The 15,587-nt window shown below is 50.1% G+C and overlaps 1 protein-coding gene across 2 annotated transcripts in view; it reads right to left on the bottom strand.

Moving 5' to 3' along the window:
- Positions 1 to 456: 456 nt before the first annotated feature.
- LOC121271776 (neurotrophin-4-like) overlaps positions 457 to 15,587 on the bottom strand; it is a 32,693-nt gene continuing 17,562 nt past the window's right edge. The window contains exons 1-2 of one of the 2 annotated variants that reach the window (XM_041178039.1): positions 2,970 to 2,977; positions 457 to 1,200 (exon numbers count right to left, since the gene is read on the bottom strand). In XM_041178039.1, the coding sequence (XP_041033973.1) occupies positions 457 to 1,179 (723 nt within the window). In that variant the 5' untranslated portion in view covers positions 1,180 to 1,200; positions 2,970 to 2,977. Of the gene's footprint in view, positions 1,201 to 2,969; positions 2,978 to 15,587 lie in introns of those variants that run through there. The other variant, XM_041178038.1, reaches the window with a different exon arrangement.

Below are 15,587 nucleotides of genomic sequence, written 5' to 3'. Positions count from 1 at the left end.
CACCAGTTGTGGCGCCACAGCACCTCCATTTTGAGTCTCTCGGACAGCGGGGCCAGGTAAACTCTCACGTTGTAACCAAGCCCGACCTCTCCCCGTCTCAAAAGCGAGCGGTTTGACCCAGAGCCTATGCTGCAGCTGCTGACCTCTGTCCAATTAACCTCTGACCCCTAACCCTGCTTCGCCTGGACATTACTTGACCCAGGAAAACCTCCTGATTACAGTGAAACACATAATAAGTGAAGAATAATATATTTCAGATACAATAAGTTAATACAAACAGTAGCAATATGTAAATTCAAGATTAATAAATACAATTGTTCAAAGTATAAACGTAATTTTTTACATGCAATCCATAAACTTAGTGAAATAATTTATATATTTTATATATTTACAAACATATAGATAACACCAAATAAAGGGAAGGGGGTGGGGGGGGGGGGGAAGAAAGCTTAAGTGTCACATTCTTCCAGTCCGATTAATTAATGTGCAAACGCATGAGGTGTTTATCCGTATCCAACGCCAACCAGCTCGCTTTTGAGCATCCATGGTGAGTGCTCGGACATAGGATTGCTTGGTCTTGCACTCGGAGATCCAGTGTCTCTTGTCGACCCCCCGACAGCCCCCCTGGGCGGTGGTGGAGCGCTCGTTGCACTTCGTCTCGTAGAAGTACTGCTTGAGGGGCCCGGTGGAGGTGGGCACGTCGATCAGGACTGTCACCGTCTTGCCATGGACATCGACCGCCGCTCGCCGGTCGGTCACCCAGCGGCTGACGCTGTCGCAGACTGAGAGGTCCCCGCGCCGCGAGGGGTCAACGGCCCCGGCCCCTGCCTGCCTCTTTGCCCGCCCGGTCCGGTTGGCCACGTCGGCCTGGCTCAGCGGCTCCTCCTCCATGATGAACAGCAAGGGTGGGAGGCCCGGCGGCTGGGCGGCCAAGGTCACCCTCGGAGAATAGAAGTCCCACTCCCTCCCCGAGGCCTCGCCGTCTGGGCCCTGGGTGTCGGGGACCATGTCGTCCAGCAGATACCCGCTGTCCGGCGCCTCGTCGCCCTCCCATTGGCTGTCCCACGCAAGCTCGTCCTGAGGGGGTCCACGGCTTGGCAGAGCGGTGCTCGACTGGAGAGGAGCAGCCTTGAAGCTTCCAAGATACAAAGCGAGCATGGCATAAAGGAGGGTGATCATTACTCTACTCTCCTCACAGACCTGCCGAGAGAGAGAGAGAGACAGAGAGAGAGAGAGAGAGAGAGAGAAAACAAGGGCCAGGGTTTAGATATTGAACAATATCGAGGGGTGGGGGTTAAACTTGTGAACACAGGTTGGCATAGACTGGGTGGGGCGGCTGTCACTTTAAGATCAGATCAACTGAGTGTGGGGGGGGGTCACGTGATTTGGTCAACCGATGCGCGGGGAATAAATTCCAGGGAGAGGTTTCCGAGGGGTAAAGATGGATGCAGGAGGGGTTGGCGGGACACGAGCAGCCACGGAAACTCTTGTCTAAATAAGATTTGTTTTGATTGACTGAGAAACCTCCCAGAGCAGGGGGCTTGTAGGCCTGGGGGGGGGGGGGGGGGGGGGGGGGGGGGGGGGGGGGGGGGAGTGCGGGGGGGGGGGGGGGGGGGGGGGGGAAGGAGGGGTTGGGGTTGGGGGGGGTGGGGGGGGGAAGTCCGAAACAAGGGGGGGTGCCGAACCTTAAAATGACAGCCAGGCCATTCATTCAGGGGTGATGTCAGGAAGCACTTTGTCACATAAAGGGGAGTGGAAATCTGGAACTAGCCCCCCCACCCCCACCCCCACCCCACCCCCACCCACCTCACAAAATACTGCTGAAACTGTGGGGACGGCTGGAGGGGGTGTCAACTGAAATTTTCGAAGCTGAGGTTGATAGGTTTCTGTTGGTAAGGGTGTTGGGATATGCAACTGAGTTGGGTAGATGGAGCTAAGCTACAGATCAACCCATGTTTTAACTGAACAGTAGAACAGACCCAAAGGGGCTGAATGGCTTCCTCCTGTTCCTATGGGCATGCTGCAGCTGCTCCTTAATGCTGCAGGTACCAGCTAAACTTGCTCTTCAGGATGGCAAAAGTAGACCTCATCAGTGATGCAAAGGTTGCAACTCTTTAGTTGTTCGCCATTTTGAACGTTTCAATTAGATTCTGTCTCTTCGAGTGGGACTTTCACGAGTCCTGGTCTAGGGCCTTGAGCACAGGTTAACACTCCCACGACAGTGCCAAGGGTGTGCTGCACTGCCGGAGGTGCTGTCTTACAGATGGCACATGGTGCTCATACTGTTCCGTGGCTGGGGGCTCTTAAATAACTCCCGCTCAACTCCAACAGCACACAAAGCCGTACACAACGCGACGATCAGATTCATTTTTTTGGCGGTCAGATTGAAGAAACTCTTAAATTTTTCATGCTTTAACTAGTGGGCCGCAGTGTCTAGGGGATGGATTCCTCCCACAAGATGTCGCCTCATTGTACGATCCGCTAATGACACGTTCATCACTTTTGCCCCCTCAAACCTAGGGGTCGCAAATATAAGACAGTCACCCGCAAAACCAGTCGGGAATTCAGGAGAAACGTCTTCACCCGGAGAGTGGTTCGACGGTAGGACTCGCTAGCACAGGGAGTGGTTGGGGTGAATAGGAACGATGCTTTTCAGGGGAAGCTGGATAAACCCATGTGGGAGAAGGGAATAGAAGGAAATGCTGACAGAGTGAGATGAAGTAGGTTGGGAGGAGGCTTGTAGTGGGGAGATGGTGGTGTAGTGGTAACATGACCGGACTGCTAATCCCGAGGCCCAGTTGTAATGACCTGGGGGAACAGGTTCAAACCCTGGTGGAACTTAAATTCAATGAATAAATCTGGAATAGAAAGATCATCTCAGTGCTGACAATTAATCATTGTTTTTTTAAAAAAAAAATCACCATCTGGTTCACTAATGTCCTTTAGGGAAGGAAATTTGCCATCCTTACCTGGTCTGGCCTACACGTGACTCCGGGTCCACAGCAACGTGGTTGGCTCTTAACCGCCCTCTGCCATGGCTGAACAAGCTATTCAGTTCAAGGGCGATGTTTCTTTAAATCCATAGATCAGGCACAGATGACTAGCTTTCAATTCCAGATGCTGTGAGGGGTGGTGGGGGGGGGGGGGGATTTGAACCCATGCCCCCCGAGAATTAGGCTGGGCCTCTAGGTTACTAGCCCAGTGCCATTACCACGGTGACAGCCAGATAACTGCCCCCTGATTTCACCCCTGAAAGGCCTGTCTCTAAGTTTAAGGTTCTCGATTCAATGGAAATATTTCATTCTTATCTACCCCTCGAATCCTTTCAACATTTTAAGCATCTCGGTCATGTCGCTCCTCAACCTCTCACACTCGAACTGACACAAGCTAAGCCCATGCAACCTGTCCTCAGAATATAATCTAGACCACACTATCATTCCATGGTGCGCAGAAAAAGCCTGAGGTCTGAAATAAAAAGAAAATACGAAACCCTGCAAATACACAGCAGGTCTGTTGGCTTCTGCGATTGGGGGGGTAGGGGGGTGAAGGAATGCTGTGTGTGGATCCAGGCGTCAAAAACTGTAGCCCTAGAGCTTCACGAGTCATCTCAACACTAACCCAGTTCAACTCCAAAAGCCCAAATGCCATCTCCAGCTCGCTCCCCATCCCCCATCCTCAAAGGCTTTATTGGATTTTGTGGGCTTGGAAGGATGTTCTTATCTTTGGTGTAGTGTTCAATTGTTCTGCGTTTGATTATGTGAGTCCGTTTGCTATTGATGCTCACTGTGCTTGATTGGATAAGCCCGGGTGTGAACTCAGAAAGCTGTAGAAAGAGCTGGAAGCCAGAGCTTGAAGCATGGAGCAGACATTTTAAAGCACTGTGAATAAAACCTATTGCACCCACTGAAACCAGTGTCATCTCTGCGTAGTCTGAGATACAAAATATATAACAATTGATTAAGTGTCAGCTGGTAGCACTTTTGCCTCAGAGTCACAAGGTTCTGGATTCGAGTCGCACTGCAGGGTTTGAGCATAATACTCTATGCTGACACTTCAGTGCCACACTGAGGGAGTGCTGCATTGTCTGACGTGCCAGTCTTTCGGATGAGACGTTAAACCCTTCCGCCAGCTCGGGTGGATGTAAAAGATCCCATGGCAATATTTTGAAGAAGAGCAAAGGGGCTCCCTCCCTGCCTCTCTACCCCTCACCTCGCTTTCCCCCCCACCAATCAACCTGGCCAAGATTCATCCCTCAATCGACATCACAAAAACAGATGGTCCGGTCATTATAACCTTGTTGTTTGTGGGAGCTTGCTGTGCGCAAATTGGCTGCCGTGTTTCCCACAATGACTACACTGACTGTAGAACACTTTGCAACTCCAGTGGCTGTGAAAGGCACTATATAAATGCAAGTCATTCATTCCATTTCATTACTGGATAAACCCTAGATCAGAACACCCAGATCCAAAGAGATTTCCATTTCTGTAGCACCTTGGACAACCTCAGCACACCCCAAAGCACCTCCACAGCCAATCAAGTACCTTCGAAGCGTAGCCACTGTTGCAATGTGGGAAATGTGATAGCCAATTTCCACACAGCAAGATCCCACAAACAGCAATGAGATTTTCAGATTTGGCTGTCAGTGACTTTGATTCAGGGATGAAAATTGGTCCAGGATGCTGGGAACAGCTCCCGGCTCTTCTCCGGAATACTGCCACTGGATCTTTTATGCCCACCTGAGAGGGCAGATGTGGGCTTAACGTCTCGTCGGAAAGACAGCACCTCCGACTGTGCAGCACTCCCTCGGTACTGCGCTGGGGGCACCAGCCGAGGTTACATACTCAAGTGTCTGGAATGGGGCTCGAACCCACAGAGGAAACCATTGAGGATCCTGTCAGCACAAATATTCTATTCGCTCAGGAAGAAAGAGCTGCCTTGGGGGGACACACTGACTGTCCGACCCTCGCTGACCCCAAGCCTGCTGACTTGGGACACAATCTATCCCTGACGTGGCTTGTTCTATGAGCTGGAAGCCTGTGTGCTGAGCATGTCAGATTGAATTCATAGCATTGAAACAGGCCATTCGGCCCAACAGGTCGATGCTGGTGTTTATATGCCACATGAACCTCCTCCCACCCCATTTCATCTCACCCGATCAGCAAATCCTTCTGTTCCTTTTTCTCTCGTGTGTTTATCTAGCTTCCCCTTAAACGCATCTGTACCATTCACCTCAACCACTCCTTGTTGCAGGGAGTTCCGCATTTTCACCCTTCTCTCCTGTCTCCAACAAGAGAGAATCGAACCATCACCCCTTGATGTTCAATGGCATTACAGTCACTGAATCCCCCCACTATCAACATCCAGGGGGTTACCATTGACCAGAAACTGAACTGGACCAGCCATTTAAATACCATGGCTACAAGAGCAGGTCAGAGGCTGGGAATCCTGCGGAGAGTAACTCACCTCCTGACTCTCCAAAACCTGCCCACCATCTATAAGGCACAAGACAGGAGTGTGATGGGATGCTCCCCACTTGCCTGAATGCGTGCTGCTCAACCAACACTCAAGAGCCTCGACACCATCCAGGACAAAGCAGCCCCGCTTGATTGGCATCACATCCACCACCTTCAACATTCACTCCCTCCACCACCGACACACAGTGGATGCAGTGTGTACCATCTACAAGATGCACTGCAGCAACTCACCAAGGCTCCTTTGACAGCACCTTCCAAACCCACGACCTCTACCATCTAAGAAGGACAAGAGCAGCAGACACATGGGGAACACCACCACCTGGAAGTTCCTCTCCAAGTCACCATCCCGACTTGGAAATATATCGGCTGTTCCTTCACTGTCACTGGGTCAAAATCCTGGAACCCCCTCCCTAACAGCACGGTGGGTGTACCTACACCACATGGACTGCAGCAGTTCAAGAAGGCAGCTCACCCACCACCTTCTCAAGGGGCAATTAGGGATGGGCAATAAATGCTGGGCCCAGCCAGCGACACCCACATCCCGTGAGAGAATTTTTCAATTCCCTGTCGGGATTTATTAGTGACTATCTTTCACCTATAACCTCAAGTGGAAACAGCTTGTTTCACGTTACTCTCTGCATATAGGGGAATCATACTTTCAGTGTGACAACTCATGGAGAAATGGTAAACACGCCAAATTCCACAGATATTTACAGCTTGCTGGTCGGAGCACAGCGCAGCTAACTCCTGCTCAAGCGGGAGCTTGTCCTTGTTCGCATTAATGTCTCACAGGAAACACTGCTGATTAAAAACAAAAAAACTGCGGATGCTGGAAATCCAAAACAAAAACAGAATTACCTGGAAAAACTCAGCAGGTCTGGCAGCATCGGCGGAGAAGAAAAGAGTTGACGTTTCGAGTCCTCATGACCCTTCGACAGAACTTAAGTTCTGTCGAAGGGTCATGAGGACTCGAAAGGTCAACTCTTTTCTTCTCCACCGATGTTGCCAGATCTGCTGAGTTTTTCCAGGTAATTCTGTGACTGCTGATTAAAACACAGCTTTACCTGCAAGGTGCGTCTCTCCCCAATGGGTGGTAGTGGTGCCCACGCCAACACCAGCGTCAGCGCTCAGGGGTGTGGAATACTGAATTTCCGCTGGGATTCGCTTGCCCCCCCACCCCATCTCCCAGTGCCACCTGGGAGGCTGTCAGGAATCCCTTGCCCGCGAGAGCCACCAGGTGCCCTTACCTCCTCCTCCCAACCCGGGCAGCAGAGCGGCGAGAGATTTGCAAAGCTCACCGGGAAGTTTCCCGATAATGGTTACCACTCGGAGGGCGGCAAGCCGGATTTTTTTGTTCTCCGGGACGGGCATTTCCTGGGGGGGGCACTGTCACGGCAACAAGTTTAGGGTCGTGGGGTTTCTCAGTGGATCACCCGCTCTGTATCTGGAACCGGACAGGTGCGCGGTGTGGATATCCTGAAAGCCGTTGATGCCACCGGTAAATTATCACCAGCAGCCGGCTGAACGCTGCCCCCTCGCTTCCTGTGTTTACCTGCAGAGCGTGGCACATCCTTTTGCGTTTTTTGTTCAGGAACAGGTCTGGGGGAGGGAGGGAGGGAGGGCAAACAGGAGGAGTACGATTTGCGAGTTGCCCTTTCGAGGCTGTGGGGATTACCGGGGACTCAGATGATTGCACTTGCGCCTCTGAATCATCTGTGTGCGGGGGCCCCAGTAAGGCCACCCACCTCCCACCCCCCCCACCTCCTACCTCCCAACACCCCCACCCCCGAGCACAAAACCTCAGCTGATTCTCCCAGCGCAGTACTGAGGGGAGTGCTGCACCCCCTGAGGTGCCATCTCTCGGACGAGATTTTAAACTGCTTGCCCCCCCAGGTGCATGGAAAAGATCTCGGGATGGTCGTTTCAAAGGACGGGACAATATCTATCCCTCCTCTTGCCTCGCAAGCACAGATCGCCTGGTCGTCATCCCACTGCTGTTCATGGGAGCTTGCTGTGCGCAAATTGGCTGCCCTGTTTCCTGGATTATAACAGGGCCCACACTTCAGCAAGCACTTCATTGGCTGATCGCACTCGGGTCGCTGGGTGCACCGAGAGAAGTGTGATTATAAACCCAAGTCTCCTAATTTCGTCAAAAAATCCAATGAAAGGAGATTAAATCAGCAAAGGTTCACCAACCTGTCCCACATCACTTCTTCCCATCCATCCAGCCTTCTCAGTGTGAACTGCAGATGGAGGGAGCTGTCAATGCCATGTAGGGTCACCAGGAGGTGTTATTGAGCTGGGAATTAGAGCCTTACAAAAAACTGCGGATGCTGGAAATCCAAAACAAAAACAGAATTACCTGGAAAAACTCAGCATCTTGCTGCCAGACCTGCTGTGTTTTTCCAGGTAATTCTGTTCTTGTTATTAATAGTGGGATTTGAAACCGTGCTCCGAGAGAACTTGCTGAGACTTCTGGATTACTCGTCCAATGACATTACCACTCACCACCATCCCCAGGCTTAAATTAAACAAAAGAAGTCAATGAAGCGGGTTTGCATAGTTATGAGAAAACCAAGTTGTCCTTTGCCAGGAAAGGGCCCAGTACAAACCAAAACCAGGGAGTAGCCAGTGCAGGTGAGGGGACTGAGTGTAGGAACAGTGAGTAAGACACACACAGGGCAGTGCAGAATGTAAAACCTGTCCAACATCATCCACAGCATCAGGGAGATGTTGAGGAGAAAGGGCAGGGATGGTTGAGGGAGAAACTGTGGGAATTCTGTGCCTAACTCAACAGCACAGCCACTCAGACTCTTCTATCCCTTTGAGGGTCAAGAGGTAGTAAAGAGCCAAGTGGGAGAATAGGATCGGGATCATAAAAGGGGGCAGGTGTGACTGAACTCACTTCCAAAATTTGTATATTATCTTCTGGGACCTGGGTCTGAATACTGCACGTGTTGATGGGTCAAAGTGTTCCTCCTTCAGGTGACTTTGAGGCATTAGGAAAGAGTTGTTCGCACCAGCTCTGTGGGTAACACTCTTGTCTCCAAGTCCGAGCGACAGAGGTTGAAGTCCCCCTCCAGAGATTTTGCCACAAAATTCCAGCGGATGCAAACTGTGCAATACCGAGGGGCTGCTTCACTGTGTGAGGCGCTGCCTCTCTGACAGAACATTAAACTGAGGCTATGGCTGCCCTTTTATGTGAATGATTTTTTTTTAAAAAATCACTTCACCGTATCGATAAAAAGGGGGGAGTTCTCAGAATTAAATCAGAATCTCAGAATTGTTATGGTGTAGAAGGAGGCCATTCAGCCCATCGAGTCGGCACCGGCTCTCTGTGCATTTTAACTTAGTGCCAGTCTCCTGCCTGTTCCCTGTAACCCTGGATGTTGTTTCTATTTAAGTAATCACCCAATGCCCTCTTGAATGCCTCAGTCGAACCTGTCTCCACCACACTTCCAGGCAGTGCAGTCCAAACACTAACTACTCGCTGTGTGAAAAAGTTTCTTCTCACTTGCATTTAATTCTTTGGCAAAACACTTTAAAACTTACCCTCTGGCTCTCAATCCATTTACGAGTAGGAACAGTTTCTCCCTATCTACTCTGTCCAGACCCCTCATGATTTTGAATCCTTCTATCAAGTCTCGTCTCAGCCTTCACCTCTCTAAGCAAAACAGTCCCAGCTTCTCCAATCTTTCCTCTTAACTGAAGTGTCTCATCCCTGGAACCATTCTCGTAAACCTCTTCTGCACTCCCTCCAATGTGTTCACATCCTTCCTATAGTTTGGCACCCGGAACTGTACACAATACTCCAGCTGAGGTCTAACCAATGTCTTACATAAGTTCATCATAACTTCTCTGCACTTGTAAGCTGTGCATCTATTAAAGAAGCCTAGAATAGTGTATGCTTTAGAAACAGCAGGTATTCCCCCTGATATTGCAGCCAATACTTACTCCTCAACCAACAGCTAAAACAGATCATCAGGACGTTCATCGCATTGCTGTTTGTGGGAGCTTGCTGTGGGTGAACTATCTGCCTCAATTCTTACATTAAAACACTTCAAAAAGTACTTCATTGATTGCAAGGGCTTTGGGACATCCTGAGGTTGTGACAGGTTCTATATAAAAGCAAGCATATGTGGTAGTTTCTGATGGGTGAGAGGGAGCCTAGATGAGAGCTGCTGATAAACCAGAGGGACTCACTGTCAGGTGTCGGGTGTGTACGTGAATCTGAGAGAGATAAGGTGGTGGTGATTATTGGCAACAAATGCCATGACACAACATTCTGAGCTCACGTACAGCACGGGGTTAGATACAGAGTAAAGCTCCCTCTACACTGTCCCCATCAAACACTCCCAGGACAGGTACAGCACGGGGTTAGATACAGAGTAAAGCTCCCTCTACACTGTCCCCATCAAACACTCCCAGGGCAGGTACAGCACGGGGTTAGATACAGAGTAAAGCTCCCTCTACACTGTCCCCATCAAACACTCCCAGGGCAGGTACAGCACAGGGTTAGATACAGAGTAAAGCTTCCTCTACACTGTCCCCATCAAACACCCCCAGGACAGGTACAGCACAGGGTTAGATACAGAGTAAAGCTCCCTCTACACTGTCCCCATCAAACGCTCCCAGGACAGGTACAGCACGGGGTTAGATACAGAGTAAAGCTCCCTCTACACTGTCCCCATCAAACACTCCCAAGACAGGTACAACACAGGGTTAGATACAGAGTAAAACTCCCTCTACACTGTCCCAGAAACTCTCCCAGGGCAGTAAATGCAGACCAGCTATGAACCAACTGAAAAGTAGAATAAGCTCAAGGGCCTCCTCCAGATCCTATGTTCATTCCTTATCCGCCAAATCAGTGAGTGTGTCAATAAACTGGTCTCACAGGTAGATATTAGCGAATAGAACATTAAAAGACACTTCACCCTGCCAATGGAACATAGATAATTACCATCTTTATTAAAACTAAATTAACCATGACATTGTTTGACTGGTTATTTACCAGGTTAAAAATTTCTCACTGTAATTATCAGGAAATACTGTTTATTCAGCAGTCTCTCAGTCAACTGTGCAGAGTTCCTATTTAGATCTGCATATCTTGCACAGCCATTACTCTGATAAGAGGATTACAAATGTGACTGTGGGTGATCAGATTTTGCGGTAAATAAACACTGATTCCAACATGAAGCAATACACCTAAAATATGAAGGAGTGTGCAGATGTTATGAAACTACAGGATGTGAGGGAGAAAGAAAAAGAGCTGTATTTATATAGCACCTTTCACAACCACAGGATGTCCCCAAGCACTTTACAGCCAATGAAGTGCTTCTGTAACGTAGTCACTGTGGTGATGGAGGAAACACGGCAGCCAATTTACACACAGCAAGATCCCACAAACAGCAATGTGATAATGACCAGAGACTCTGTTTCAGCGATCACGATTGAGGGATAAAGATAAAGATAGAGTGCCACGGGACCTTTTACGTTCACCTGAGAGGGCAGATAGGGCCTTGGTTAAACACTCAGGCAAAAGTCGGCACCTCCAACAGTGCAGCATTCCCTCGGTACTGAACTGGAGTGTCAAGCCTGGATTTTTGTTCTCAAGTGAGACTTGAACCCACAATCTGCTGACATAGAAGTGAGAGTGCTACACGTGAGAGAGAGAGAGAGTGTGTGAGGTGGCACAAGGAAGTGTGAGAGAGAAAGCACTGGAGAGCCGGGAGGAGTGAGAGACAAAGCACATGAGACAAGAACAAAGAGTAGCACAAGAGTGTGCAAGAGGGAAAAAAGTGACAGAGCGATGCTTGAGAGAAGGAAAGAGAAACAGCAGAAGAGAGTGTGAGAATGAAAGAAATAATTTGAGAGTCCAACACGACTTGAGCGTGGCAGTAAAGAATGCGTGTACAGAGAAATCGATGAATGATGGAGCGAATGCAGGAGAGAGAGAGAGAGAGAGAGAGGGAGGAGGTGAAAAATGAGTGTGGGAATATGAGCTAGGATGAGGGAGGTATTGTATAAAAGCAAAAAAACTGCGGATGCTGGAAATCCAAAACAAAAACAAAAATACCTGGAAAAACTCAGCAGGTCTGGCAGCATCTGCGGAGAGGGACACAGTTAACGTTTCGAGTCCGCATGACTCTTCAACAGAACTAAGGAAAAATAGAAAAGGGGTGAAATATAAGCTGGTTTAAGGTGGTGGGGGAGGGGGGTGGGACAAGTAGAGCTCGAGAGAGGGCCAGTGATAGGTGGAGATAGCCAAAAGATGTCACAGACAAAAGGACAAAGAGGTGTTGTGGGTGAGGTATTGTATTCTTTACAGGTCCCACACCCCACCCACAAACAGGCCAGTGAGTCAGTCCTAAAGTTGCCTAACTCATGATTGACATGCATCTGTACAAAATACAAAGCAGGTGGAGTTCCTTTCCTCCTAATAAACACTCCCAACACAAGCTGTTAACGTCACGCTGATTAGGAGCTGAATGAATAGAAATAATTTCTCTTTTTAATCACGTTTCTCAGCATTTCCTAAAGTGGTTCACATAAAAAAACACTTTAAGTAAAGCCGCTGTTGCTATGTATGGTCCCTCAAACAACAAGATAACACCAATGGTAGATGAATCCAGCTCCAATAACACTCAAGAAGCTTCGACACCATCCAGGACAAAGCAGCCCGCTTGATTGGCACCCCATCCACAAACATTCACTCCCTCCACCCCCGACACACGGTAGCAGCAGAGTGTGTACCATCTACAAGATGCGCTGCAGGAACTCATCAAGGCCCCTTCGACAGCACCTTCCAAACCCACAACCACTACCACCTAGAAGGACAAGGGCAGCAGATAGATAGGAACACCACCACCTGGAAGTTCCCCTCCAAGCCTCTCACCATCCTGACTTGGAAATATATCACCGTTCCTTCACTGTCGCTGGGTCAAAATCCTGGAACTCCCTCCCTAACAGCACTGTGGGTGTACCTACACCACATGGACAAAATCCTGGAACTCCCTCCCTAACAGCACTGTGGGTGTACCCACACCACATGGACTGCAGCAGTTCAAGGTGGCAGCTCACCACCACCTTCTCAAGGGGCAATTAGGGATGGGCAATAAATGCTGGCCCGGCCAGCGAAGCCCACATCCCGTGAATGGATAAAAAAAGATTTTAAAACAGATTATCAGGCCACTATCTCATTGCTGTGTGTGGGAGCTTTCTATGCACAAATTGGCGACTGTGTTTTCTACATTACACCAGTAACTATATTTCAAAAGTACTTCATTGGCTGTGAAGCACTTAGTGGGCATCCTCGGGTCTAGACAGGCACTGTATGAATGCAATTCTTTCTTTCCTTAGGTGAAAGACCATTTCATTTGAGTTCAGGGATGAATGTTGGCCAAGAAACTCCCATTCTTCTTCAAATGATGTCACTGGGTCCTTTACCTGGACAGGCGAGAGGGAATCTCGATTTATCGTCTCATCCGAAAGACAGGGTTTGTGGCGTGACACTGCTCGGCCTGACAAGCTTTGCCCTCGGGCTACTTGAACATCCCTTCTGCACCCAAAGTGTGAGAAAGAAGATCCAAAGACTGCTGGTCGACCTCAGCAGCATTCACACATAAACCAGTTGCAGAGACGCACTTAACAATAGTCCCAGGGATGGAGTACAATGTACGAGCATATGAAACAGGAGCAGGAGCAGGCCATTCAGCCCCTCGAGCCTGCTCCGCCATTCCATAAGCTCATGGCTGATCTGTTTGTGTTTCAAGTTCCACATTCCCATCCACCCCCGACACCCTTGGATCCCCTTGCCTAACAAGAATCTATCTACCTCCGTCTTAAGAATATTCAATGACCCTGCTTCCACCACCTTCTGAGGCAGAAAGTTCCAAAGTCGTACAACCCTCTGAGGGGAAAAAAATTCTCCTCGTCTCTGTCCTGAAAGGGCGCCCCCAAATTTTAAAACATCGCCTCCCTAGTCCCGGGCTCACCCACAGGAGGAAACATCCTTTCCATGTCCACCTTGTCAAGGCCGTTCAGGATCTTGTAAACTTCAATCAAATCACCCCTCACTCTTCTAAACTCCAGTGGAAACAAGCCCAGCCTCTCCAACCTCTCCTCATGAGACAACCCCCTCAGTCCAGGTATCGATCTAGTAAACCTCCTCTGAACCACTTCGAAACACAGCATCTCGTCTTTGTTCTAAGCATTTTATACCCTCCAGATCTTATCAAAAAACGAATCATTTTTGGAGGGGGTGGGAGAGATAACTTTGGAGAGGCGAGCATTAATAGCGAGTGAGGAGGAGGGTTCTGAAAGTTAACAGGAGTCGATCTCACTGGGAAAACTGGGTTGGGCAGTAGTTTGTGCCGGTGGGGAAGGAAACTAGTTAGGAATTGCCAAGAATGACGATGCCTGGGAACAGTCCACTATTCAGAAATAGAAGGCAAATCAATACGCAGAGGCCGTTCAGCCCATCTTAACTGTGTATGCTCTTTGAAAGAACTACCCAATTAATCCAACCTTTCTCCCCCCCCACCCCCCCCAACCCCCTCCCGACTGCCTACATAACTTTAAAAAAAAATCTCCATTAAATTTCCTCTTAACCTGCTCTGCTCTGTGGAGCACAATCCCAGCTTCACTTATCGAATTGGGTTTAACGCTTCTCCCACTTTCTCATGGACGTTCTGTAACAAAGGGTGGAATAGTATGGAGATACCGGGGGAGGGGTGGGGGTTGGTGGGGGGGGGGGGGGGGGGGGGGGGGGGGTGGAGTGAATGCCTCGGGACCCCCTCCCCCCCACCTCCCCCACCCACACCCCCACCCCCCTTCTTCCCCGTCAGAAAACACATACAACCCACCCGCACCCATAACAAACGATGGGGATCATTAAGGAGGGGGCCTAGTGGGCCTCCTGCCCTCTGGAGCTGCCGGACAATCCAGTGGGGGGGTGGGGGGGGGTGCGGGTGCGGGGGGCCAGGAAGGCTCCTGGTGAAGGCAGGGTCCTGAGGCCTGGGACCCCCCCAGTTATGGTGAGTCCGGCTGCATTGGGGGCGGGGCAGGGTGTGTGTGTGTGTGTGTGGGGGGGCGGGGGTGCGGAGGGGAGGGTGGGGGTGGGGGAAATGGGTTTAAGGGAGGGAGTGGATAGGGAGCAAGGGTGGGGTTCAGTCTAAGGGGTGGGGGGCTGTCCCACGATCAGCACCCACCTCCTTCCCCCTCCCCTCCATATTATGGGGGTGAGCCCGGGGGTGGACAGGAAGGTGGTGGGAGTTACGTGCTCTTCCCAGCAGGAAACACGCCCGGCCGGGAGCAGGTAAATTCAGCCCCGTCCGATCCTTTCTTTGGACTCGTCCCATGGGTGTCCCACCGTCAGCCACTTTTACCATACGCGAGCCTCCCTCTTATATTTCAATCACTCCTTTGCCCCCCACCACCCCCCCCACCTTTTCACAGAACTTCCTCTGCTCTTCCCCACCCACTTCACCCACCCTTGTTCCCCGGTCTGCACTGAATTTACTTAAAAAGCTGTCACAGCTCCAATGTGTTCCAGTTCTGATAAACACCCACTGACCTAAAACATTAACTCTCTCTCTCTCTCTCTCTCTCTCTCCCCCCACACAGATGTCGCCTGGCCTGTGGGATGTTCCAGCATTTTTCAGTTTTTATTCCAGGGACCCCCCCAGAGAGATGGACCTCTCTCGACCCTTGACCCCGCATGCTGTGAGTTTGCCCCATAACAAACCAGCTCTGGTAAGTCTGAATGATCGGTGACCCAAACCTACAGGCTTCTGTCTGGCAACGAAATGCCTCAACGTCTGGACTTGAAATAAGAAAGTAAAAAGGAAACTGCATTCATTTAGCACCTTGCACTAGCCCCACGACATGCCAAAGCACTCTGCGTCCAGTGAGTTAGTTTTTAAGTGTCAGCGCTTGCCCCACTGGGCACACACAGCAGCCGGTTTTGCACGCAGCAAGATCCCACAAACAGCAACGAGATCAATAACTGGTTAATCGATTTTGGACAAGGTTGATTGAGGGATGAACATTGGTCGTCTGCTCTTCCCTCAACAGTGCACGGTCAGCCTGCGAGATACACAGGGTGTACTCTTG

This window comes from Carcharodon carcharias, chromosome 31 (assembly GCF_017639515.1).
Source record: "Carcharodon carcharias isolate sCarCar2 chromosome 31, sCarCar2.pri, whole genome shotgun sequence".
Classification (NCBI taxonomy): Eukaryota; Metazoa; Chordata; class Chondrichthyes; order Lamniformes; family Lamnidae; genus Carcharodon; species Carcharodon carcharias.
The sequence above is the reverse complement of the archived record's forward strand: the minus strand, read 5'-3'. Positions and strand labels throughout refer to the sequence as shown.